The 27,799-nt window shown below is 44.9% G+C and overlaps 1 protein-coding gene across 3 annotated transcripts in view; it reads right to left on the bottom strand.

Moving 5' to 3' along the window:
* The window catches only part of sgcd (sarcoglycan, delta (dystrophin-associated glycoprotein)), a 117,732-nt gene that overhangs the window by 66,371 nt on the left and 23,562 nt on the right, over positions 1-27,799 (bottom strand). For 2 of the 3 annotated variants that reach the window (XM_035178680.2, XM_035178681.2), the window contains exons 1-2: positions 26,251-26,605; positions 7,571-7,756 (exon numbers count right to left, since the gene is read on the bottom strand). In XM_035178680.2, the coding sequence (XP_035034571.1) occupies positions 7,571-7,756; positions 26,251-26,253 (189 nt within the window). In that variant the 5' untranslated portion in view covers positions 26,254-26,605. Of the gene's footprint in view, positions 1-7,570; positions 7,757-26,250; positions 26,606-27,799 lie in introns of those variants that run through there. The other variant, XM_047343645.1, reaches the window with a different exon arrangement.

Here is a 27,799-nt window from a genome sequence, read left to right as displayed (position 1 = left end):
GGATATTAAACTGAAAGCAGTGAACATGTGCTGCTGCAGGTTTACACGGCTTCATCAGGGTGAATTCATTAGTCCACATTTAATTTACAATCAGATAAAACCAAGAAGCCAGTTTAAGAAGTGGTTGATGTTAATTAATGGAACAAAATAATATTGATAGTGTTAAAACACACATATTTGGAGGAGTAAAAAACAAACCTCGACCGTAACTAATTAAAAAAGCAAATGTTTACTCATTAATTTCCACATTTCCTGTTGATTTCAGTTTGGACTCCATGTCCCTGTTCATCCACAGTCAGGTTCTCAAGTCCTTTTCCTTTTCAATCATTCACGACTCGTCTCTCTGCTGGTTCTGCTCCGTCCATCATGTCGTCCTCCTGCTTGTGATCGTCCCTCAAACTAACGTGAGGAAGATGAGGAGTTGATGAACTGGACACTTGATGGAACCGGCCCCTGCAGCAGATTCTACAAACTCTCAGTGTGCGTCTGAATTCAGGAGCCACGTCGTGCGGAGGCTGCATCTGAAGACCGACTGCATCACAGGCTGTTCCCGTTCATGTGCGTCCTTTCGTTCCGAAGCAACAAAGGATGCAACCTGCACATCTGAGGCCAACGTATCCCAGGATGCATTGCGTGCTGGTGACTAAGTTAACAAGGAAGGGCAGCAAACACAAGTAGTGAATTCTCTGTCGACCAATTACGTCATGACAATAAGACTGAAGCTGTATTTCTAGTGAGCAGAACCAGTCATCATCATCATCATCATCATCATCATCATCATCATCATCATCATCATCAGCTGCTTCCTTCGCCTCCTTCATCGTGTCTCCTTCATCACTCCTCTTAACCCCCCCCCTTTCCACCAGTGGAAACCAAGGATGTTTTTCAGCAGCTTATCAACTCCGCTCGAAGGACGACAAGCGGCAATCAGAGGGGAAATTACTGCTTTTTCCTCTCGTCACTATCACCAACAATCTACAGCAGAGCGGAGGATGTTCTTCTTCAAATGCACTGAGACTCAAACTGAACCCCCGGTTTACCTAAACAAAATAAATAAATAAGAAAACTCATCAGACTGAAGTAGTTTTAAAATCAGAACTTCTACTTTTTGGGAAACTGCTGCCTCTTGAAATTCATGTTTCATAATCTGGAAAAAACACCTGAAACAACCTGACGACTTTCAGCACAAACAACTTATTCTCATGAACCGTTTCCAGCTTCGGGTTCAAAGCCCAGTTTCCATCACTCAGAGAGACATGTGGTGTTTTTCAGTGTTTTATTGTGAAGGTAAAAGTTCATCTCCACAAACAGGAACACCACAGCTCCTCAAACACCTCGTCATCGCTCCGCATCATCGTGATGTCATCATGAGGTAACGTGACATCACAGAGCCACTGTCTTAAAGAGACAGGAGCTCAAACCAAGTGTTTGAGACAGAGGCTGAAGAGAGGAGCTGCAGCGACGGACAGGAACGTGATGTTTTCTGAACATTAGAGCGTGAAAACACTTTCAAAGGAATAAAACTTATTAAATCTCTGAACCTGAAGATGAACAGAATATAAATCCTTTAAAGGAAAGACCCCACACGGGTGAAATAAGCAAAGTGATGCCTTTAACTGATTCATTTGCAATATGCAGTTTGACATATACTCATCAGCTTTAATACCCTATTTACGTATTAAACTATAACATGTCTACTTGTCTGTAACACTGGGACCCTTCATTTCGTTGCACACTGGACAATAAAGTCACTGAACTGAGTTAATTTCCACCTGAAGTGTTTGAGACATGTTGAGTGTTTCTATATTTACTCTCCAGCTCCATCTCATATTCATGACTCGTGACGACAGCATTAATAAACCTCTTTAATATTCTGATGAGACGGCCGGGAAACGTTAAAACAGTTCCTCCACACACAGGATCCTTGTAGAGCTGAACCCGTGGACGTGAGCGCTGGTCTCTGAGGGGACGGTTCTGTGCTCCGTCCGTCTCACCCCCCCCCACACACCGACCACCTCCCGGTTCCCGGCAGCTGCTAATAAATTTAACGCTTCAGTCATTCAAAAAATATGTTGCCTCTGAACATCTGCTGCTGCACTTCAGTGATTGTATATTTTATTATTATTATATAGAATCACAATTTGTGGGACAGAGGCTGCAGGAGGCGAGAAAGAGAAAGAGAAACAATGCTAACAATTTGCTTCCCGGACTCTTTAAAGCGTCTCACCCTGAGGTTAATAGAAAATGACACCATTTTAAGGCTGAGTGAAGACTCTCCGGCTGCCACCGCTCCGCAACGGCCCAAATCACTCCATCCCATAAAGCAGCACAACAACAAGCTCCACAGCTCTTTATATGACAGGCCACATTTAGCTCAGCCCGACCGGCGAGCGAGGACCACACGCTGGCGGCGTTGCGTGTGAGCTATAAATACGGGTGGTGCTGCTCGCTCAGATTACAGGAGGAACCTAACTCACTGTTTATAGAACAGACCTCAGCTCTTATATCAAACCGCGTCTCGTCACATAAAGGATCCGAGATGCTTCACGTTCGGACTCGTGTAAGATTTGCCCTTCAAGACTTCGGGGATGTTAACTTTTTGTCCGGCTCCGTTCTCAAATTCGCTATTTTGAGTTCGCGAGTACGTCCGATACGCCCGTGGACTCGTGCGTCTCGGCCTCACGGTTTAGTTTTCTGAGAGACGCCGAACCCTGAGTCCTGATAAAGGCAGAAGGCTCCATCCATTTCTGTATCTAACGTTAAATGAGACTTGAGTGACTCGTCTCTCTTTTCTTTCAGCTTTCATGAAATGTCCGATGACGCAACAGAACAGATTCCTCAACTGGCTCAGAGCTGGGAATTATGGCCCAAAATCCCCAGTGACGTCTATTTGATCCTGGTTTTAGTTCTTCGGACGTGACTCATTGCTGCGGATATATTTAACATCTCTATATTTAGTCCTGGTTCGTTTTCAGTGTAGTTTCTATGAGGGGTTGGAAAGAGAAGCTGAGGAAATCTCACAACCAAATAAAATGAAAACTACATGGATGGATAGATTTCTGCAGAGGGAAGCAAGGAAAAGGAGTTTTGAATATTAAATTCTGTGATGTAACTTCCCAGGCTCCAAAATACAGCCTCAGATCTTCAGTGTTTAAGAATCAGACCTCGGCGTGACCTCGCCAAATTTCAACGCTGGAATCTGTCGTCAACCAACCAGAACACACTCGTCTGGATGCTGTTGGCGAACTGGTGCGGGCTGGAGTGTTTGGCTGAAGAGGGGAAGGTCAAACCCCCCCCCCGGGCCCCCGAGAGGCAGAGCTGCTGGCCCTTCAGGCCCCGTTTAGCTGCTTCCCTCCGGGGATCCTCTCACTCGTCTCCCAGCCTCGACCCCGTGGTCCAGGCTCCGTCTCCCAGGAGCAGGGATCCGTTTCACGCAGTCACGACAGTTCACCTCGCTTTCAGCAGAAGCTCCGGTGGGACCGCAGGTGGAGGAAATGGAAGGTGTTTGCTGTGTTTGTCTCCCCGTCATTAATCTCCTCCCGGCAGCAGGGAGAGGACGCACTGTCCCTGCTGTTGTTGTGTGTCCTGTTCAAGTGCTCTGCAGTAACAAAGTTAACTCCCATCACTTCACATAATGATGCTCAGTCCCTTCACTGTGAATCCTCTGTGATTAATGTCCAGATTAAAGTCTCCTACATGTTTAAATATCCTCTGGAGATGAATCTGATCTTCTACTCAAATGTAGACTTTTAAAGTTTGAATTGCTTGGAGGCAGTTGGAGTGTTTTAATTTAACTGAAAGTGAAGTGAGTCTTTCTCCATTTGTATCTTCACATCATTTCTCCTCCCGTCTCCTGAACGTCCATCCACCCTCTGCAGAAGGTTGGTAGTTTGATGCTGGGCTCCAGTAATCTGCACAAGTGTCCTTGGGCAAGAGACTGATCTGACGTCCGTGTGTGAAAGAAGTTGTATTTAAATTTGACTTGATATTTGATATTTGACTTGAGGTACGATAGATCAGTCCTGTTGTGAAGCAGATGTTGACTCCACTTCATCCACAGCAGGAACGAGTCGTGTGTGTTATCGTCCAGTTGACTGTGGAGAAAGTCCTGAATGATTCCTGTAGAAAAGCTCAGGGAAGTGGGCTGATATTTATCTGAGGAAGGGAAATGAACTCGTCCAAAATAAAGCCACTTGGTCGTTTCACTCTCATGAAACCTCTCCTGTCAGCAGCTGCACACACACGATGTGTTCGGGTGCTGAGCTGTCAGTCGCCCACGTTTTTGAAAAACTCCCAAAGCGAAAACACAAGTTAAGACAAGTTAAAAACACACAAAGATAGATCTGACGTGTAAAGATATGCCTGGGGCCGTGTTTATTGGGGAGCGTTGACGCCTCCTTATTGATTCAAACAGAACTACACCTGTTCTATGTGTGGACGCAGTGACCCCCACTGACTGAATCAATAAATGTAATTAAGTTTTTAAGGGAACACATGAGTCTGACTCCTTCTCCTGTTCAGCTGCAGGTTCAGGTTCAGGGCAGCAGAAGTTCAGCTAATCAGGAGGAACGCCGACATTCACACGTTAACAATATTCAACTCTCTCTCTCAGCTCCTTCCTCCCGGCAGGGAGCCTCTTTTCAAACTGGCAAATAGGCCTGGTTCACTGGAGTGGAAGGACACGGTCACGGAGGGAGTGTGTGGGGGGGGGCGGTGGTTAATGCATCACTCTCCCGTTTTACTCATTACCGCGGCGACTGTGGAGCGACATGTACACGAGGTGCAGCCGCTTTAATCTGCATCAATCTGAGGAAACCACCCCACTGCCAACTCTGCAGGGACAAGTCTATTTAACATGACGGGGGGGTGGGCATGTGTATGAGCTGCACACACACACACACACACACACACACACACACACACACACACACACACACTCCTGACATTAACAGTCTCACACACTCAGCTGACTGACGCTGCAGATCTCTCACACGTTAAATCCACAGACTGTTCACTTCACCGCCGCAGGAAACTCTCTGAAGACGTTTCAGACGAAGCTGCTGCCGCTCGGAGACGGTTCGACTCCTCGGGCTCAGACTCATGGACGATGCAGCGCGAACGCCACAGTGGGAGGATCCCTCCAGTGGGTGGTGGTTCTGAATCAAGCTTGATCCTAAGCAGAAGCATTTCAACACGTTGTCTTAATTTAATGGGAATTCTATTAACTTTGGACCTGTAGTGCAAACTGCAGCGTTATCTGGACGTGTAGTTGTAGATGAGGGGGGTCATCGACCACATACACAAACTATTAGTATACTTGCTGTCCAGCCATGTGTAGTCATGGGCAACCGGCTGGGTACTGGATGATTCCAGTGGAGGTGGCACCACAGAACTCAGACTAAAGATGGTAAAGAGCTTAAAGCGCTTATTAATCTTTGCCACTTGTAGATTTGCGTACGATAAACGTTAAGATGGTAAAACTCGAGATCAACATGTGGCTGATGTTCAGATCAAGACAGAAAAATCCAACAATCCAACAATCGTGCATTCGGAGGTGGAGTCAGACCCCTACAAGGAAAATGTCCCTCGTTCTTGCGAATTAAAACCCACAAACTGTTTTCTTGATGAAGGTCTAGGACCAAAACATCACATAATAAGTTCTGATCTGCTCGTCCTACACATCTGTTCTGTGAAATAGATGTGAGAAGTGTTTGTAATTAATGTTTTGACGGAGAATGACTTTCAGCTCATGAACCAACATGTTTGACAAACTGACAGGAGGAGGAAAAGTCGTGGGCGGAGCCGGAGGAGGACGGAGGTGCGTCCTCTCCTCGTCGGCTCTGATTTCTCTTCCTTCCTTTTCAAACACATCCACCGAACCCTCTTCCTCTCCCACAGTCTGCAGGCAGACACATTAGAAACATTAGAACGCTGCGAGCGCTGCGCTCTGTCAGAACATACGGCTCAGCATCTGAGAAACCGCTCTCTGATTTATGTAGATCTCATATTAAAGCCTCGCTGTGAAGCAGACCTCATGTATTATTCACAGCAGGCGCCACGTGCTCCTGTTTTTATGTGCGTGTGTGTGTGTTGCATCTGACTCATCACAGACACAGTGGATTACTGAGCAGCGGCAGACGTGAGGCAGACCGGTGCAGAAGGACGAGTGAGAGCAAAGATTCATGTTGGAGGCAGAACTGATCATTGACATGTTCATGTTAACTTTATGAAGGTAAATGTCTGTTTTGTTGGTTTATTGCTCATTAATTGTCTGATTAAACCGACTGAATCCACCAGTTCGTAAAGTCTCACACACCCTGGGGCCAGATGCATGAAAGACGAGATGTGAAACACGATGATGAACGACTGCATCACCACGAACCTCCAGAAGATACACGGTGCAAATGCTCTTTAATAAAACTAAATGCATTGATCATAAGGAACCTTCTCAACATGTTACTTCTCTACAAACTCGTGAGGATTTCCCGTCATCAAACAACATTTAAGAACAATTAGAAAAAGCATATTTCTGCTCTTATTGTTGCAAAAGATAAACAATTTAAAATAAGGAATTAAAGACACGTCATCATTGTCCAGATTTTCAGATTCTTTGACCCTGAGGAGATTATAACACAACACGACTTGTCAAATTCATCTTATAACTGCAGCTCAGGCTACATCTTGTTTTTAGTTTCGTTCATTCGATCTGTGAGCAGAAGAAACGTGTGTCTGGTCCACGTTTGATCACGAAGCCGACACGAGGAGAGACACAGTGAATCTGACTGCTCCTCCTGCTCCTCCTGCTCCTCCTGCTCCTCCTGCTCCTCTGTGACACATCGGGCTGGAGGAGGTGAAACGCTTCAGTGGACGTTGTAAAGAACAGAGAGCGGCTCAGGTAGCATTTTACTGTCTGAACCCGTCCGGGCCAAATAGAAAAGGAACCGAGCACGATGCACTTTGTGTTTCCCTCAAGGATTATTGCTTTCTCCGATTGCTACTTCGCTCTTTGTGCAATGCCTCAACGCTGCTGTAACACAATCATTTCCTGATCAATGAAGTACATCTATCTCTCTATCCATCTGTCTATCTGTCTATCTATCTATCTATCTATCTATCTATCTATCTATCTATCTATCTATCTATCTATCTATCTATCTATCTATCTATCTATCTATCTATCTATCTATCTATTTATCTAATCTTGTGTTTGGAGACACAGTGACTTCTGATCGAGCACCGAACAGAGGCCCGGTTTGCAAATCAGGCTGTAAATCGTTAAGCTTGAAGTCTTTAGCAACAGCAGGTTAATTTAAAGCACAAACACAACAAACACTGAAAAGTTTCGGACCCACTGGAGTAAAACTGGAACACATTATAAAGAAAGTATGAAAATCCAGCATAGATTAAGAACCAAACTTCCACAAATGGATCCAAACATCAGCAGGAAACAAACATGACGTCAGTGTGAACCAGAGGAAAAACATCAGCCACACACACGTATTCCTGCAACACAACAACACACGATGACACTTTGACACCATGACTCCATCAGTGGAAGCAGCAGACTTACTATGGTGAAGTTCATGACCTTGAGGATCCAGATAGTCAGCGCCAAGTTGATGAGGATCAGGATCATCAGCAGCAGGACGAAGAAGTAAAGGCAGCGTTTCCTCCAGCCGTATATTCCCACTTTGTACACTTGTGGTTTCTCTGAACTCTGGACATTGTTCCTATGAGTGCACTGTTCCTGGGTCATCTGGGGGACACAGAGAGAAGAAGAGCAGCGTTATGATTGTGGCTCCAGGGAAACGTCTGGAGGTCACTGGCTCGATCTTTCGGACACGTTTGCACCGACTACGTTTTGTGATTGTACAGTTCTGACTGTGCGACCGGGCATTTGTCCCCTTCAGACGGCTGCTTCAGCTGCAGGGCATGAAGCCAACGCTGCTTTACTTCTATTAGATTTCTTTATTTTTCCAAACAGTTATTTAAAGCAGAGGAGCAGATTCACATGATAAATAATCTGCTTGGGTAAAAATAGTTCTCAACTTGAAAAGAGGGCTAAAGAGAAGAGGTGCGTTTCTAACAATGAGTTGAAGCGTGTTTTAAACAGTCGGTGGTCGGAGGTGAAGTTGGAGGGCGGGGGGTTGAGCTCCAGAAGACGGACTTGAATCACAAGCAGGAGAAGCAGCCGACCTCCTTCACCTGGCTTCACCCTGTCACACGTCCGGACTCCACGTTATCAGACTCAGCAGCTTTCCACACTCATGAGGATCGACCACGTTCACCAACATGCTCGGTTTTGCTTCGTCAGGAAGTTCTGGCGACGCAGATTTACATCTAGATGGTTTTAACATGACGCGTTTTGACGGAGATGCAAAATAAATCAATCCTGAGCAGATGAGCAATGTGCTGTGACCTGGTTTCAGTCCTGCTGCGTGTGTGTGTGTGTGTGTGTGTAAATATGCATCATTTGTTGTTGTTGAGCTTTGTCACAAAGAAACAAAATCCTGTTTCTTTGTGACAAACACATTCTTATTTAAATTAGACGATTAGGTTTTCAGGGCTTCAGGACTTTCCACAGTTGTCGCCCTGCTTATCGCAGCTTTGGGTCTTTGCACCTTTAATGCTACTGTGCCCTTGTATAGCAGGTTTCCATTTAAAATGACGACCTGCAGCATACACATCTCCTTATCTCGCTGTCGCTGCATGAACGAACAGGGGGTTAGAGACGGGAAACAATCAAAGAAGGGCGGAGAGGCTGAGAGCGGAGGAAATCACAGAGTCTAGGAAAACAGAATGAACACGACGGAAAGTTTTAGCATCTCATGTTTGAGGTGTTCGCACAGATTCAAACGACAGATGACGGGAAACTTTTACATTTATTGATTAATTAATAACAAATAAAGGAGAGAATATGTAAGGGATACTTTTCTTAGAAGCCGCCAAGTCGTGAAACTGGAAGAAAACAAATATCTCAGGATGAATTCAGACACGATTAAGAGTTTAGAGGAGCTCGTCACAGCCAGAATACTGGAAACACAAGAAAATGCCTTAACAACTTTAAACTTCCAACACAAACTCTGGGAAAGACGCCGTTCATTTCTCGATCTGTCTCAGACTTTTAGGAAAACATCGTTTAAAAGTGTCTCAGGAGAAAAACAATCACAGCCCCGGTCGACGGCGGCTTTGTTTACGCTCACTGCTCCGACTTCCCTCTCCCCCATCAGCCCGAAACCTCACGGAGATGTTTCCTCTTCATCTCCCGTCAAACACAAATGAAAATCCACACACAGACGAGGACGTCTCCATGTTTCTGCTGACTGAGTCTCCCCTGCAGCTCCTCACCCTCTGTCGCACCATTTGTTTCAGTTAATGTGTAATCTGTGTGTGTCTGTGTGTGTGCGTGCGCGCGCTTGTCAACAGCGATTGGCTCTGGTGGTCCGACGTGCACGGGACAGTAAATTGTATTTTTTCCACAGAGTTATTAGGCCGTTATTATGGCGGGAAGCGAACAAAGCCTCCTCGTCTTCACGGCCAGACAATTAGAATCATCATTAATCGGCACTATCAGCAGATCAATGGGGCAGAGGGGGTGTAATAGAGTTATAGACCACTTATGGGGCAATCAATCAATGTGATTGCTAACTAAGCTGTGTTTCATTGTGCCGCAGCTGAGTGGCTAGTCGGGGGTGCAACCGTGTTGTGGTGGAGGATGTGTGAGGAATGTTTATGGCGTGTTATTTGTTCCAAAGCTCACATGTGTCACGTGTCTGATCCTCCCTCTCTGTACGGAGGCTCTGCAGCGGCATCATGGATCTCAGATCAGCACCGACGGACTGAATATACAGTGAAACAGCCAGAACTCAAAGAGAGAGGCTGAACATCGCTGCTGTCACCTACAACCTGTAAACCTGTGATGTCACCGTGACGAGTGCTGGCTCAATCAGCCAATCGACCAATCAGCTGACAGGTGTACGGCGGCCCTGAGAGCGCAACACACTGCACATTAAGAAAACCATCCATTTTCCATTCGGATCACATGTTGCGAGAGATTATCTCTTTATCAGTTGTGTCTTGATCGTGTATAGAGATGGACGACATGATAGAATCATCTTGATCGCCCCCTGGTGGCTTGCTGGCGTCGAGCTCATAAGCCCCGCCTCCTCCACATCCAAACTAAAAACATCTGAGTTAAGGTGTGTTTCATTTTAGGAGGTTTTTAAAGACATTAATCTATTACGTTTGGTTTTAATTAGTTATTTGACGATATTAAATCGGGCTGAGACATCGTGATTGACAGCTGAGAGTCACAGGTCCTGTCATCATATGTTCTCGACCAATCAGGAGTCAGTCTCAGCTGTCAATCATGATGTCTCAGCCTGTTTTTATATCATCAAATAACAAATTAAAACCAAACTGAACAAACATCAGTGAAATGACAGAAACCATCTTTGACAGATTTAACATCTACTCTGATGGAGGAGGCGGGGTTTACAGTCCCCCACTGTGGCTTCACTTTGTGGAGCCGTCACGTCGCCCTTGTTATTTACGGTTGTTTTTATAATCAGTGGTGTGTGGGACGGACGCTCACAGCAGAACCAGCTCAGTTCTCTCAGATACAAACACTTCAAACAGCTGTTGGATCAGTTCTCTGCTCAAGTCCTCATCCGGAGCTGCAGCGAGGATGAGTAACGCTCCTGATCCGGCATCACGCTCGCCGTCTCACAACCACCGGCCCGAGCAGAGCGTCCTGAATGTGGTCGTGAGTCACGGCCGACACGCCGCGTTCCAACCCCAGCCTCGTCCAATCACAGGATCCGGTTCAGCTGACAGAGCTGCTCTGACATTTGTTTACACCAAGAAGCTTGATTATAAAAAAAAAGATCCAGACTCTGACAGGCAGGTTTTCCATTTCCTCTCTGTAGATTTGTTTTTCCTTCTTCTTTCGCGTGCTGTGACAGCCTCAGATAACTGACCCCCGAAACCAATATGAAACTGCAACTTCAAAATGAAACAGATCCTGTCGGGAAAATTCGCTAAGCCGGTGGTGGCGAGAAAATGTGAAGAAGTCACGCAACATTAAAGTCGTGAGATGGAGGTTTGGGGAGAAAAGCACAGAACAACGTGACTCGAGGTTTAAACTCTAAATACAATCATACTTATTTAATTACATTGAAATTATCTGCTATTGTCACTTTATGGAAAATCTTTATTTATGATCTGTCAGTGTAAAAAATACACTGTGAGAAAATATTTCTGTTTGAGTCGTCACCTTTTCGATTGTCCCCTGTAAACAAGGGGAGAGGAATGTAAAAATGAAACCTATTATAAGTGTAGTCATTGTTCGATTTGTGTGTTTTTGTCCTACACATAGTGTTTTACATTATGGATCCACCCCCCCCCCCTTCGCAAAGTGCCTCACAAATCAGATAAATGTTGTGTAGTAGTGAAACTCCTCTTCCTCAGCCACCGCTCGTGCACACAAGCGACTGACGGAGAGACGGTGCTCGATTACCGGCTAAATAATGGCCACTCTCATAAGAGGTGTGTGTGTGGTGTGTGTGTGTGTGTGTGTGTGTGTGTCTGTGTGTGTCTGTGTGTCTGTGTGTGTAGAAAGCTAAATTGAGAAGAAGGGATGAGGAAAAGTGGCAAATTGGAGGCAAATCAAATCATTGGCCTTTGAGTCTTTTTCCCTCCACTGCTGCTTTTGTTCAGCCAACTATTCACCGAGAGCCCGAAGAAAAGCAGCCGGTCCAAAAACAAAGTCTGTCTCTGATTAGAGAGAGAAATGAGCTTTTACAAAATGTTATTGGTTATTCCCGCTGCCAAATAGCCAGGCAGCTCCCCATTAGCACGTTTATAGACAACATGTGGATCGGTACCAGGGCCCGGCGGCTACTGCCAATGGATACGCCATTACCGCGAGTCCTACGACTTCCAAATGTATGAGTACACAAGATGGCCGACAGCCAGGGGCCCTTTAATGGCCGGTGCAGTTTGTGGGTAAACAGGCATGTGGAGAAATGTGAGCGAACATCTCCCTGACTTCTTCTGGTTGGGGCTGATTGAACATAATCTCCATTAGCTGCTGCATGCGTTCGGCCATTAGCGCTTCTCTAAATGGTTGTAATGTGAACATCCTCCATTCACGGGCCCCTGTTTGTGCTTCCCTGTCCCGTCTTCGTGTGTATTGGTTTTCTCTCTAATGCACCGAGCTCCCACCACGGCCATTAAGCAGCACTGAAGAAATCCAGTGGCCACTGTCCTGAATTGCTCCCCAGCGCTCTTCTGTCGCTGTTAAGTGTCCCGCTCCCTCGTCTGGAGAGCCCTCGCAGCAGTTCTCCCGGTTCTCACTGTGCGGCTGAAGCCCGCTTTTATTGTGTCCTCTTCATAACTCTGAGCAGCAGGAACAACAGAGAGGATCAGCGATGCAGCGCCGGCCGCAGGAATCTGACGAAACGCTGATGAAAACACAGTCTCCTCACGAAACCCAACACTTTTGTCTCAACACCATGAGTCGGCAACATCTCCTCAAAGATGCACATGGAAATATTCAACTCACGTTTTGTTTTGAAGCTTCTGTAACTACGTCGACCTTTTAATCTTTAGTTAAAGCAAGGAACTTCTCGTTTTTGTTGATTTTGGTGCTTTCGGTTTTGAATCCTTTCAAATCACGTGATTCACTCGATAGGTTAACTTGTGCTTTATCGTTTATCAGTTGCCCTTTGAGCTTTTCTCTGTTCTTCAGTCCTTTCTCTTCTTTCCTGCTTTGCTGATCCGGCCCCAGAACCATGACTACAACATGCAACCTCACAATTAATAATAATGCTGGTGCACCCCCGAGTAGAGGAAGAGGAGGAAGAGGAAGTGTATCGCACTTATCACACAGGGTACTAGGAGACACAGTAGATGATGGTAATGAACCTCGACGTCGGTTGCCACCTGCCAATAAACCGAACTAAGAAGAAGTTAAAAACTCTTGTTGTACGCTTAATTAGCATTTTCCTAAAAAAGTATAGTTTAGTTTACAAAATAACTCCTCTCAGAGGCACATAGATTACTTTGAAAATATAACAAGCTGTAAAAGCTCATTAAAATGATACTAAACACTGGAGGTAACGTCTCACCTCTGCCCATTAGTGTCTGATCCATATCCGAGAGTTTACTCTTATTATACTGTGGAACCGTGAATCTCCTGTTTGATGGACACAGATTAAATGAAACTTTATTGTTCCTGCACCGGAGTCACTGAGATAAACACTGGTGTGTTTATCGTTCTCTGTAAATAAAGAGTTATTCGAGTGTTATTCCGAGCCGCGGTGGCTCTTCTCCTCATTAACACCGGGGCCACACACACTCGGCAGCTGCTTTCTGGCCCATTACAGACGAGACGTGCGCAGTTCACACTCACAGACACTGGAAAGGTCAAAGAATCACAGCAAACACGCTAATGAATCTGCTCCGGATCCGACGGCGCTGCTTTTCAGAGATTTAAACTGAAAAGGAGGAAAGAAAAGGAGGAATTTCTGTGGTTTTCTCTCCGTTTATGTAAATAGTTCAACGTGCTCGTCAGCAGCATATTGTGGAGCTCATGATGAGGGTCGGATCATGATCTGTCGGAGCCTGTGTGACAGACGTGATCCCAGCTCTAGATCCACAGAGACGAGCGGCATCAGGTCAGGGCAGCGATGGAAAGCAGCTTTGTCACTTCACAGTTTAGTCGAAGGGGGAACCGGAGACAGTGGGAGCTTCTGATATCTCAGATGTTTTATCATAAAGAAGAATTCTGGGTTAGTGCAACTCAAGTGTCACTTTGTTTGTTTCTCTCATGTCTGGATTGATTTCTTGTTTAGTTTCTGTTCAGCTCCGAGTTCAGGTGTGAACGCACTGAGGCTGCGTTCGAGATCCAATCACACACGAGAGCTCTGAGACGTACAAGGACCTGGTTTTATTACACGAGAGCTACTCAACGTATTTACACTGAACTTGGTGGAATAAACTAATTACGTTTGAGTGTATTTTCACAATCTCAAACTTTCTGAGGCCAATTTCTCAGAGAAGAGTTCTTGGATCGAGATGAGAAGACACATTGAGAGAAGTGATTTCTACGAGTGTTTGTGATGTGGTGCAGCCTGATTGAATTTAAGGGGACAACTGGGCCTCAGCGCAGACATGAGCTCTACTGAGTGACATTCTACTTTCTCATTTATTTTTATTAATGCATATATACACTCAGGTCTTGTAGTTCCTTTCTCGGTTACTGTTTTATTGCCACACGCCTTTAATATTTCAGATTCCCATCAGCGGTTATGATGCAACAGCTTCTCTTCCCGGGCTCCGTGTTAAGAAATGTATGAATACACATACAGGCGCACAAGATAAATACTTAATCACTACCTCCCCCAACTCAAATTAAAACTGTATAAACATTAAATAAATATTATCAGAACAAGGTGGCACCAGCGTCTGGATCCTCATCACACATCTACCTTTCCGTGCTAAGCCTGTAAACCCTGAGGCGATGCTTAGCGAGCATAATTTACTTAATCTTTAATGTCACCGGAGCGAACTGGCTCCTCTGTTTGCACGACTTTATTATCGAGTTAAAAAGGTTCAATCATGACTGGATTTAAAGGGAGAGCGGGACCGGAGAGGACGTCATCGCAGCGGCGCAGAGAGAAACACACCTGAACACATCACTCTCAGCCGGAGAGACGACGGGGGAGTGACAGCGCCGAGCTGCGAGCCTGGATCGGCACCCTGCGGTGATTAAGATGCGTCGGACTTCAACCAGGCAGAGGACAAAACCCTCCGGAGCTTACTCGGAGAGGCAGGAGAGATGAGGAGGGTTTAAGCATTAAGGACAAGGATGGTGGGGGGTGTCGTATGAAGGGAGCTGAGGAATGAGGGGGTGGAAACAGGAAGCGACGGCAGAATCTGGACACGGACGCAGGAAGATATGGAAGCAATCACTCTTTCCCAGCGTAAAGAGGCTTCCACGTTTCCTAAATATGTTCTGTCACATTTACAGAAATGTAAATTCACACAGTTTCTCTTTGGATGTAAAAGTTCCAGCAGGTTTCTGATGTTTCTGAAGTTCGGGTGACGACTCTTCCTTTGTGCCATTGGGCAATATTCTGCTGGAAGTTGCATTTTTCCAGTCTTCAACTTCTTCTCCACAGCTAAAGAATTTACTGCGATTAACATTCCACAGCAGCAGCTAAAGGCTACTCAAGGCAAACCTTCTCATACGGCCCGAAGGCCCAACTGTCACTTCAATTATTAATCAAAGTACACACACTCATAGACATCAGATTTCTAAATATGCCAGATTTTCTTCATTATGATCCTTGAATTATTCCCTGAGAAATCAGAGAAAATGTCAAAACACTTCACGAATCAATGTCAAGTTCATTTCAGGCCCATGTTCCATCAAGTTTCAAGGATGGACTTGTTGACGACGACCTCTAGGGGGCGTCTCCTCCTTCGAATTGTCCGATGGTTAATTACCAATTAGCTTTTTCTATAAACTCTATAAACTCTTCCCAATTACCTACAACAGATTATCCACCAATACTTCGTGTCAGTCAGGTGATGTGACGGTGAACTGTAGAATCTAGTTTTTGCGTCATCCTGCCGACAAACTAACAGACGGAGGTGAACACAACCGTCCAGGCGGAAGTATTTAATTAAAGTAAACACTATATCTCTGGCCTGTGTAATTAAATCACTATGTGGCCTTGTTCACCGCTGTGGTCAGAACGGCAAATTAATTCCTAACCGGAAAACAGCGATAGCGGGACGTCCACGATATTTGACAGACGAGTACGAGTCCCGTGCTTTATCCCAGAGGACCGTGGTCCAAACCGCTGAACCATCCCGGGCCGTCACTCCGGAAGTTACTTACGTTGAGTTAGTGAAGTGCTTAATGGCTTTTTAATAGACTTTAGTTTCTGTAAAATACAGAGTAAAAGCACGAGAACCCCCGAATCCAGCGTCACAGCTCATTCCTCTTATGTAAATGGGTTTTTCTCTGTGAATCTCTGGAGCCGTTCATCACGTTCCGTCACTCGACTCTTTCCGTTTAGTGTCTGGTAGAAAACACTCGGCCGGGGCACCGTGTGAGAAAGCACACTTAAATCAATCAGTCCACCCATCGGCCTCATTAAGTGACACAGTTATCTGTCATCGCTCGAGAGGAAATTAAAAAGAAAAGTTAAACCTCAAGTGCTGCTGTAATGGAAGCTGGCGAGAGGGAAGGAGACTTGTGTGGGAGGAGGAAACAGAAGAAGAGTGAATGTTTGTGTGAGAGATGTCGAGCGTCCTCTTAGATCAGACCCGACACGGTGACAGGTCAGCGCCGCGCCGCTCGCCTCCGTCCCGGGAGAGAGACACTGATGCTAAATTGCCTGTCTCCTTCCCTTGCTCTCTCTCTCTCTTTCTCCCTCTCTCCGTTTTCTATTCTCTCCTCTCTCCGTCTCTCTTTATCCCCCTCCTCCTCCGCTACGAGAGGCTAACAGCTTAATCATAATTGTGTCATGAACCATAAACACTCATACGCTCGGCGGTGGACGGAGCCCGGGGGAACTAATGGTGCTGAATAATAACAACCAGAACTTTATTTGCAGAGCGTTTCTGTTGAGAACTTTTTCACAGATAATTAATGTTCACATGCAATTAAGTTTATAGATAAATACAAAATACAGATTTCTTAGAGGCAAAAGCTAAAAAAAATACATAACTCAGTGAATTGAACTAAATTTAAAACAGGAACATTAACAAGCCCTGATATTAAAGTACATGTTAGCATCAGCAGCTTAGAAAGTTTAGTATCACTTTTTTCTTCTTTCTTTTACTTCCTGTTTCCAGCGATGGAAAGAAACTGTTTTCAATACACGTTACACAAATGTTCCAACTCATCTGATGCTAACTGATGCTAACTGATGCTAACTGATGCTAACTGATGCTATCTGATGCTAACTGATGCTCGGCTGTTCGCCCTCGTTAGCGTTGCTGGTTTGACCGTGTGTGAGAAGTTGAATGTGCAGCCTGACTCCATATGTTTATGTATATGTATATGAAGCTTCTTTGCAATGATTCTGATCTTTTTGCTGCAATAACTTAATTCGAACCCACAAGTCGCGGTTTCTTCTTCTTAAGTTACTCAACACAACAATAAAAACAAATGTCTCCAATTCTCCAAACTCAAGGACGCACCAAATAGTTTTGGGCCCAAACCAAACCACGACTTTTCCACAACAGCGAGTTTAGAGTTTACACAGCTGAGGTCAAAGTGTTTTGAAGAAGTGCAGCCTGAACACTTTGAAATGATGATTTCTAGAACTGCCTTTTTTTGCTTCTTTCTTCTTTTTCCTGCATTATTGACAGAAAACCTAATTTGCAAATACTCTTTATTCTTCAATGTGGCTTTATGGATAAACAGAACCCGGGATTTAGAGGCTGACAGTTTGTTTTCGGTTGGTAGAACCCCCTGCGGAGCTCAGAAGAAGTAGAGAAGCCCACAGCAAGCACCACAGTCGTGCTTCCAAGGATCCGTCTCCAGAACGCTGCCTTAGGCTGTGAGATTAATATTTATTTACTCTGCTTTTGGAAGGAGAAGTTGTGTGCCATCTTGTTGAGCCCCTGAAAATCCACAAGCTTCCTCTGAAAAATCCCCCGCGGACTCGTCCAATAGGCAGAGATCCAGCCAACGGACGCGCAGCTAAGCCAGTAGCAGGGTTCTGATATTTTCTGGATCACCGTCAATCCCTGTGTAATACCAAGGAAACACTGAAGTGACGGGCAGCGAGGCAGCGGAGCAGCCACTTCTTCTTTCTGTGAGCCAGCAGCTCCTTCCCGGGATGTAGCTTCAGTCGTGTTGAAGTGGGACACGGGAGCGTTTACATGACACAGGGCTGCTTCACGCCGGAGTCCAGGAACACAGCTTATGTGCTCAGAACAAAGAGACTGAATTCATCAAGTAACAAGTGAAGACTGGAAGCTGCTGCAACTCAAACACAGACATTTATTTAAACCTAATAAGGAAAGTTTGTAAGACCTAAGTAAATATGAAAAGTGACGTGAAGTGCATTGAAAGTCATCAGATGTAGATATTGTTTCTTCCTTGATATAATTTATTGTTATTAACTTATTGGAAAGTAAGGTTCATAACAAGCATCTGCAGAACATCACGGGTCAGTTTCCTCTTCTGACTGTTCTTTACCAACCTCATGAAAAAGGTAACAGCCCCCCCCCCCGTGTTTTAAAAGTTTACCTCATGTTTCTTGGTGATTTGATTAACATCCACTAATTTGATTTACGTCACTAAATTTTACTAAGACGTGTTCTGCATTATTTACTGTAGCTCTGCATCTCTCCTGTACAAAAACATCTTGTTTTACGACCTTAATTACTTAAGTGCATCTTGTGCTCACATGGCGCATATTTCTAAATATTTAATGTGTTTAATTTAATTAACTGCAACAGCAAAAGGGAAGGTCGTTTTAGCATAAGGATCCTGGTTGGTTTGTGGATGTGTCGCCATATGTCGGGTAAATGTAACCATGATCTTAAAGACGTTTAAAACTTGAACAAAGTTTTTCTCTTCTTGTTTCATCAATGAGTCAATCATCTGTATTTCACTGAGACGTTCACGTGCATCTTCATACAACTACTGACCTGAACAACTACTGACCTGAACAACTACTGACCTGAACAACTACTGACCTGAACAACTACTGACCTGAACAACTACTGATCTGAACAACTACTGACCTGAACAACTACTGATCTGAACAACTACTGATCTGAACAACTACTGATCTGAACTTTCAGAAAACAACTCATCCACTGAAACTGGTGCTGGGCGCCAGCAGAGGATCATTTCACAGTCACTTCTTCTGGCCACAGCCTGAAACCAAACTCTGCAGGTCCCTGTATCCAGATAATCACAATTAAATACTCTTCATTAACTTATTTGTTCACTACTGGTGAAGAAATTGTAGATACCAGTAAAACCATCGACAGCCGAGGCGGCTAACAGCTCGACCTGTTGATGACGGACGCAGCTGCCCTGTGCTCTCCTTGGTAACCGCTCATTATCTGAGAATACCTTATCATATCCACAATTCAGACAATTCGGGTCCGACTCATTCACAACAACTCTGACATTTTACAGACGTTTTACTAGGAGGCTGCAGGAGAAGATCCAGAAAACGTCCAGAGACACTGACTCACACATTTGTTCTCACACACAGAACATCTGGGAACAGCTCATGTGAAGTCGTGAACTGTAAATAATTCATTGATTTCAGGTTTTTGCGTTGACACTGAGCTCCACTGCTGGAATGTGGAAGCTCCTCCTCCAGCCTCCTGCCGTCACCAGTCACGATATGAAAAGACTTTAATAATTACAGACCTCATGGTCCTCGATTCATAAACAGAAGAATGAGTCTGAGCTGAAACTCACCAACTATCGACCAGCATCCACCTTCCCTGCGCCGGCTGCACGGAAGCTCATTTCATTTATTTTTCAAGAGCACTTTTACCCAAAGTGCTTCACAGAGACAAGGGCCCTTCGGTTTGTGGCACAAGTGGCAACAGATAAAGAAACCGGCTGAACCTGTGGCGCTGCAGCAGCCGAGAGGAGGAACTCAGAACCTGACGGAACATGACACTCGTCAAAAGAGAGGAACCAAAAGTAAAGCTGGAAAAGAACAATGGAAGAAAGAAAGATAATCCTTTCATATCTTATCATTTGTACACAGTTTGAGTGCTTTGTGACGAGTGTCCTTCAGGATCCTGAGACGTCTTTAGAGGAAGGTGAGATACTGGAGTCCTAGATTTGACCACCCAGGGTGAGCGTCTTCTTAGTTTGAACCATTAGACGACGCCGGGTCAAAGGTTTGGACGCTTCTCGACGTGGGATTGGAAACCAAGTGTGAGGATTTGTCCGATAACTTTGAAGATCTGGAGTTGAAATGTGCTTTGATTAAAAAAAAAAAAAAGCACCTGCACGGAGGATTCTGGAGCGAGAGAAGATTTAACCGACGTGAAATGTTCAACTTCCTGTCGTGTTCGAACCCTTGGTCTCTGTGATAATCCTCAAATTTAATCTGTTTGTAAATTTAAATGTGTCAAACGTTATTATCGTATTGAGGAGTTGCTTATTCATAGAAATCCACGTTGCCAAGCCAACAGCGTAGTATAAAAACACTGTGTATTAATAATAAAACTCCACATTAGCCAGAGTTTAAACACGTTAATGTGGGTTCAGTGATTTGTAATAATATTCAAGGCGTTGAGAGAGAATGTCGTCCTAATGATGAAGGTTTCTCCCGTTGCTCTGGATCCCAGAGTCGTGCCAGCAGCACACGGTCAGCAGCACATCGTCTGAGCAAGGTCACACTGGGATGACATGTTGTGTAACTGCACGTTTCTGTGGAGCTCAGAATAACTCAGCCTCGTAACGGCCCGATTCTCTTGTCTGCGTTTTAGTATTTTTCATGTAAAGTGTAATTTCATTTGGGATAAAACCCGGTTTGCAATAATCTCCCCGACCGCCGGGTCACGAGCCGACTGACTGATGGCGGCTTTGACTTCCGTCTGCACTTGAAAGACGGTTTCCTGTAAACATCTGTGGTATTTACTGCTCAACACGCTCATCCACCGCGCCGTTATAGGTGCTCAGCTGCAACTGTCCGTCTTCTCTCAAGCACATTCCACATTCATTTGTATGCACGCCGCTGGGTTGTTTGGGAGTCTGGGACTATTTAGAACAACAATTTTTATGGTAAGTGCCAATCGGTCATGCCGGAGTCTCTCAGGGACGGGATGGAGTTTAAAAAAAAAGAAAAGAATAACAGGGTAAATACACAAAAGGAAGAAACTGAGAAATGAGGGACAGAAGTGGAAGAGACAGAGAGACTGCAGATATCAGGAAGGAAAGAGTGAGAGAGTGGAGAGGAGAGAGACACACAGGAGAGGAAGTGATGGAGGACGAAGAGAAATCTGTGTGTTCCAGAGGAAGGAGGAGGAACAAGGAGGTCCTGCCCTTCAGATAAAAAAGGTTCAGATTTATCCTAACATTTAATATTTAACTTCTCTTTGTACATTGTGAGATGATATTGCTGTAAACTCGTCCATTAATAATCACATGTAGATGCTTTTAATTGTTTTAGATACAGCAAATGTTTCTCAATAACAAATCTGAAAACACTGATTTCTAGAGAATGTCAATCAATTCTCTGAAACTATTTTTTGTTTTTCCCCTCAGAGCCACCGTAGTCATGTTTAAAATCATTTAAAGTAAAGTGAATCTTAATTCAGCAAATCACAGAAACAACCGTCACGACTTCCTTCAATCCATAAAATTGGAGCTGATATAATCTGAGTAAAACTTTAACAGCTACAGTAATAATCAGAATAAACTCATTGATAAATAAATCAAACTGCACAAAGAGCGACACCATCAGCAGATCGAACCCAGCAGAGCGACCACTCACTCTGTCCATGAAACACATTCATCTGGAAATAGATTTGTGTCATTAACAATTCTTGGTTTGATTACTGAGAGTTTTAACTTGACGCCTCAGAACTGAGAGGGAAGTGAACTCTTCTGTTTTCTTAAATACAGAAACATGATTTGAACATTTCCCATTTGTTGTTGCAATCATAGAATCCGGCGTCGCACAATCAGCGAGGTAATAGAACACGAACCGACAAATCAACAATCAACACCTGAAGAAAAAGGTGGAAAAGAAATCAAAGTGCAGATCCCAACTTTCTTTATAGATTCAGTTCTTATTGGATTCATTCTGAGGCGTGAGAGCACATCTCAGCAGAAGCAGTGATTGACCCCCGGCTCTAATTATATTTGTCTCAGTTTAGTGGAGGTCTGAGGCAGAGGAGCTGTAATGATGTGAAATGACAGCGAGAAGAACTTTCCCCCTTAATTGACCTGCGTGATGTCTGGATCGCTCGTCAACAGAAAACAAATACTGAGCGGACGGTGATGGATGGACCCGCGGGTGTCCGCTCCGCTTTTCAGATGCAGCTCATTACTTGGAAAGGAAAACAGATGCAGACAGAATTGAGCAAACACACACGTCGGTGCGTCGCCGTGGATACAATTTCAGCATCTCTCCACCTTACGGTGTCTTTAACAAATCCCCGTGGTTCCCAGCACTCAGGCGGCGTTTACCCTCCAGCAAAATGGCCACAAACATGGAAATGACTTTGCCGAGCGGAAGTGAGAAGAGCTCGGCTCGGCTTCGCCCGATTCCCGCTCCGACGTCTAATCCCCAAATTATCACTCGCTCAGCAAATCCCCCCCTTTTCCTCTCCTGCATCACTTTCCTCCCTCTTTTCACCTCCTCGTCTCAGACTCCTCTGCCTCTCCTTCGCCCTCTCGGCTCCCCCCCCTCCCGAAGCTTTGCCCCCCCGTCTGTCTGCGGGAGGGCGGAGATAAAATGAATAATAGAAACACGGCATGGAGGAAGATTTGATCTGTAAAATAAATCCCCTGCAAAGATCACAGCTGTTTCATTGAATGTCATTATGACTCAGGATTTAAAGTGCCCGTCTCAAATGAAGAATAGAACAACACAAACTTTTCCGAAGGGGTAGAGGAAGATGTGAGGAAACTAGGATGAAGGAGAAAGTGCTGAAGGGGAGGGATCACAGAGGTCGGGGGGGAATGTGAGCTGCAACAGTTTGTGGAATAATGAAAAATAAAATGTGTTTCCTCTTCACTTCTTCCTACGTTCCAGAAATAAAGAAATAAATAAAGTCAAAACTCTGCCGTCTTGTGCCAAAGAGCTGATTCAGAGTCTCAGTCGGCTCAGATCACGGAGGTGGAGCCAAAGCATCGAGATCCCACCGATACACAAACTATTAAAAACTCACTAATAACAATTTACATCAGTAGTTTTAGACCCAACAAACCACAACCTGAAAAAACAACAATTAACCATTCCACAGGAAGTTAACAGGCAACCAGTGCAGATACAGGAAGTAGCCAGTCCTCACCAGGAAGTAGTCCCGGTACATAACCCTCCTACACGTCTTCTCTTTAACAACTTTGTCTTGTCTTCTATCATCTTCCACTCCCCCCTTTAGGTAACACCCTTGCTCTCCTAAAAACTACCACGTTGTTCGTCATGAAACATTTAAAACAGTTTTAAAATAATAATCATCATCTGGAGGAAAACGCTCTTCTGCTTTAACCACATCCCGCTGCTGCTCTGTCTGCCATCTGTTCAGCAGCACAAAAAACAACTGGTGGTTTGAGTTGATCTGATGAGAAACAGACTCTGCTCGTCTCTGCTGTGGCTGCGTCAGAGTCGCAGAGTGAGAAAGTCAGAGAGTGAGAGAGTCTCAGAGTCAGAGAGTGAGAGAGTCTCAGAGTCAGAGAGTGAGAGAGTCTCAGAGTCAGAGAGTGAGAGAGTCTCAGAGTCACAGAGTGAGAGAGTCTCAGAGTCAGAGAGTCAGAGAGTCGCAGAGTGAGAGAGTGAGAGAGTCGCAGAGTCAGAGAGTCGCAGAGTCAGAGAGTCTCAGAGTGAGAGAGTCTCAGAGTCAGAGAGTCGCAGTGTGAGAGAGTCAGAGAGTCGCAGAGTCAGAGAGTCGCAGAGTCAGAGAGTCTCAGAGTGAGAGAGTCTCAGAGTCAGAGAGTCGCAGAGTCAGAGTCTCGAGTGAGAGAGTCACAGAGTCACAGAGTGAGAGAGTCTCAGAGTCAGAGAGTCAGAGAGTCAGAGTGAGAGAGTGAGAGAGTCACAGAGTCAACATGTCTGAACTGAACCAGTGTTTAATAAAACCAACATGAAAACAGACGCCTGCAGGTTTTGGACTGAAACAAGTTTTAAAAGCATTTTTTAAAACTTCAGCAAAATAAATATTCATCTGTCTTCTTTAAAACCCCGATCATGATATCAGCTGTTCGATGCTCCTGCAGGTCCGAGTTAACACGCTGATGGAATCGTCCACATCTCGTCTAAACGCAGCTCAGCACCCTGACCCTCGACGGGAACAGTTCTCAGTGGAAACAGGAACATTGAGACGTAGGATTCACGTTCACTCCTGTATATTTTCTTTTCCTGTGTATTTGAAGTCAGTGCCTGTGAATGTGTTGCAGTTGTATTCGCAGGTTCGACTGTGCTGAGGTAACAGACACTCGGGCTCACAGAAGAGACAGTGAGTCGGGGGGTCGGGGGAATATCTCAGCTCCTAAAATAACCGTGTGGAGCGACAGCTGCCGTGTGTCCGGCAGCAGGTGGTCTGCGCTGCACGTCAGTCACAGTGGAGGGAAATGGACCGAGGAGCTTTCCTGACGGCCGAGACAACTTCAGACAAATGTAGTGAATGTGTAAACATGTGAGAGGCTAAAAATATCTGCTGGACGCTCACAGGAAACAAAAGCATCTGTGGATTTCCTCCGTCTCCTCCTGTTACTAATTAGAGAAGGGAAAAACAAAGCTGAGTGTTTTTATGGAGAAACATGAACTCACTGCCTCAACACCATATTTGTTATAAAAACTAAAGGTTTAAATATGAGATTTGCAGCTTTGTGTTATCATAATATTTAATTGTTATAATTAATCTGCTTGAAGCCTCCTGACCCACGAACACTGAATGAATCCTAACTGCAAGAAAACAGCTCCCATCCTCCTGCGCTGCTTCTCCACGTCACCAGACCTCCGACACACCAACAGAGAAACGATGCTGAATTCCAACTCACGTCGTTTGAGTAAATCGTCTGAGATGGAAAATCAAAGCTCAGGATTTATGTGTAAAGTCTGATAGTTTGTTTGCTGCTTTCCATCGAGTCAAAACATCATAAAACTGGCGCTGGCATTTCTCTCCGTCATGTCGCTGGTGACGGGAGGAGGAGGAGGAAACATCAAACTGGCAGCTCGACCAGTCCGGCCTCCATGTTCTCTGACCCTATGACGCTTCATGTCACCATGTTCACTGCTTCATGAGTTTGAAGAATCAACTCGCGAATATGCTGCAAAGTGTGAGAGAGCCTGAAGGCGACCAAAGTTACTGACACGTCAGAAATAAGATTCTTGCATTTTCCGTTGCATGATAAAAAGTTGGGGCGGCTGCGGCTCAGGAAGCGAAGAGGGTTGTCCGCTAACTAGGAAGTTGGGGGTTTGATCCCCGGGTCTCCAGGCTGCTTTCTGAAGTGTTGTTGGCCAATGGCCGTGCCGACAGAGCATGAATGGTGTGATTGAAAATTCACTGCAAAGAAAAACTCTATGAATATGTGCAGGACTGGTTTCTATTTGAATATATTTAGTCAAATCTAAAATTTGCCCGAACGAGCAATAATCTCCAATGTTATCAGAAGTCACACTGAGGGGAACGTGAATATCTGAACCAAATCCCATGGAACACAGAAACTCTGTATGAAAACATAGAGAACGGGTTGATGTCACTGTGAAGAACTATAAAATACACGTAATTCACCATTTATCACGTTTTATATAAGTTATTCGTACAGAAAGTGTATCGTACTAAACCGTCACTACATCTAAAGACATTCAAACAATATCCAGCTCTGATTGGACCTAACAAACCTTCACTGGAGACGCGTCCATGTAGCTGTTCAATCAGAAATGACTTATTCAGCTCCTCAGAAACAGAAGCAGAACGAGACCCCCCGCCCACATCACACGTAGTGTGCAGCCGCTGACCCCTCCCACCGGGGGCAGTATCACACTCCTCCTCTACACTGGAAGCTCGTCTGTCCACACTCGGCTTCTTGTTACTTATTTATAGCAGCTTGTCTCCCTCAGGGACAAAGTAATTGAAACCAAATGTGTTGCCGGGACTGATCTGGGGTAAGAGGGGCGGTCGACCCAACCTTCTTCTTCTTCTTCTTCTGTGTACACAAACCACACAATGTGTGTGAGGCAGCGGGAGACGCTCAGTAATTCACTGTTCCTGCAATTTCACAACAATTTCATTACTGGAGGTAAAATGAAAAAAGAAAAGTTCCTGAGCTTCAACTTTCTCAGTTCCAAGGAAATAAATGAATTTAACTGCTTCAGTCTCCGGGGCTGCGTACGTGTAAAGTGGCTTTAATGGTTTTTCTCTGCTCGCCTTCCTCAGAGGGAACCAACAGAAAAAACTAAATCTTATTCCAAAAGAAACTAAAAGAGCGGAAGCTTTAATGTGGTCCACTAACGCAGCTCAGCCCACCAGCAGCGTTAATGAGCCCAAACCAGGCAGCGAATCCAAACTCACCATGTTTGCTTTCTTGTTTCCTCCTTCCTTCTCCCGCTGCCTCCCGGTGAGCTGCACAGAGTGAAGTGGTGTCAGGCGGATGGAACAGGGACTGGGTTGTTTCTGAGAAGCTGCGTGAGGCCTTCACTGACCAGCTCAAAGTCACTCTCTGCCTCTCCCCTCCCTGCTGCCTCGCTCCCTCGTCAGCTTTTCCAATAACAAAGTGCTCCCGCCTCTTTTGGTGGAGGCCCTGAGTCGCTGGCTGTTTCCTGGACGCCTGGTGGACTCCTGTGACCCGGCTGCTGTCTTCCCTCCCGTCCTGCTCTCTCTCTCTGCTGCTGCCCCGGCCCTCTGACTCGCAGCCCTGCCTTCCTGCCACATTTAGAACCACAGACACATGTGGGCCTCTGGTTTGAAGTCTAAAGAGGCGGGACTTGCCTGAGAGTGTAGTGTTGCCATGACGACACCTCCTTTTTCCTTTTTTTAAAATTCCAGATGTTTGAGTCGGGGCCGGACTCTGGAGTTTTATTAGCATGTGGGGGCGTGTTTGGATATATTAACTTTTTCCATATGTTCAGTCGACTGGGTCTGTTACGTGTCTGAGTTTTATTCAACAGTTTCTCAAAGGGAGGGATTTTTTAATATTGTATGTTTGTGTTTTCTTGTTTTCTTGAGTCAAATGATAAAAAAAACAAACAGAAAAAGTATTATTAGTATTATATTATTATGATTTAATTAAACTTCAGGAGGGTTTGGCAGGTTTGTTTTTATGAGTTTCTTTTGAAGGAACTCACAAACAAGCTGCTGTATTTTATTAAATTGAGAACTTGTTGAGTGCGTCAATAAGTTTAATTTGAATTACTTTCTTTCTCACAAGTCAGATCGAAAAACACTTTAACTCTCAAACACAGACTGTTTATAAGATGGATGACATGAAGCCAACACATCTTGATCGCCCCCTGGTGGCCGGCTGCAGTAGAGCATGAGTCATAAACCCGGCCTCCTCCATGTTAGCTGATTGGACAAGGATAAAAAAATAAAAGTACTAGTAAAGTACTTTCTCTTATAACATGATTATAAAGATGAGCCAACGATAACGTCATGTCAAATACCATAAATATAAGTCAGTGTTGATTTATGAGAAAACCTTACTATTTTTCTTGTAAGGGGCGATATGTACGTTTTTGTTATCGCTACATAACTAATGTGATGGCAAACAATAATAATTTCATCACATAAAGCTCCTTTAAGTTCATAAATGACCTTTCTTCTCTTTCTGACGTTTGTATTTATGTCTTTTCCACCAAAACCGTCTGAAGCACTTCACCTCCTCTCACCGACATTCAACCCAAACAGGCCTGTTCCCTCTCTGCCTCCACTCGGCTGTGACTCGCTCCACCTCCGTCCGTCTCTCCACCGTCTCCTCCCTCAGACGCTTGTTTAAAGATCTGTCAGTTATGAACTCCTCTGTCTGGCCGCCCCCTGCGCATCTTCCTCCACCACATCCATTAGGAGCCGTAGCCTCCTCTTGTCTTCACCACCAGCCTATTAGGGATTTCCCCTTTTATTT

This window comes from Hippoglossus stenolepis, chromosome 15 (genome assembly GCF_022539355.2).
Source record: "Hippoglossus stenolepis isolate QCI-W04-F060 chromosome 15, HSTE1.2, whole genome shotgun sequence".
Lineage (NCBI taxonomy): Eukaryota > Metazoa > Chordata > Actinopteri > Pleuronectiformes > Pleuronectidae > Hippoglossus > Hippoglossus stenolepis.
Note: the sequence above shows the minus strand (reverse complement) of the source record. Positions and strands in the feature narration are given on the sequence as shown.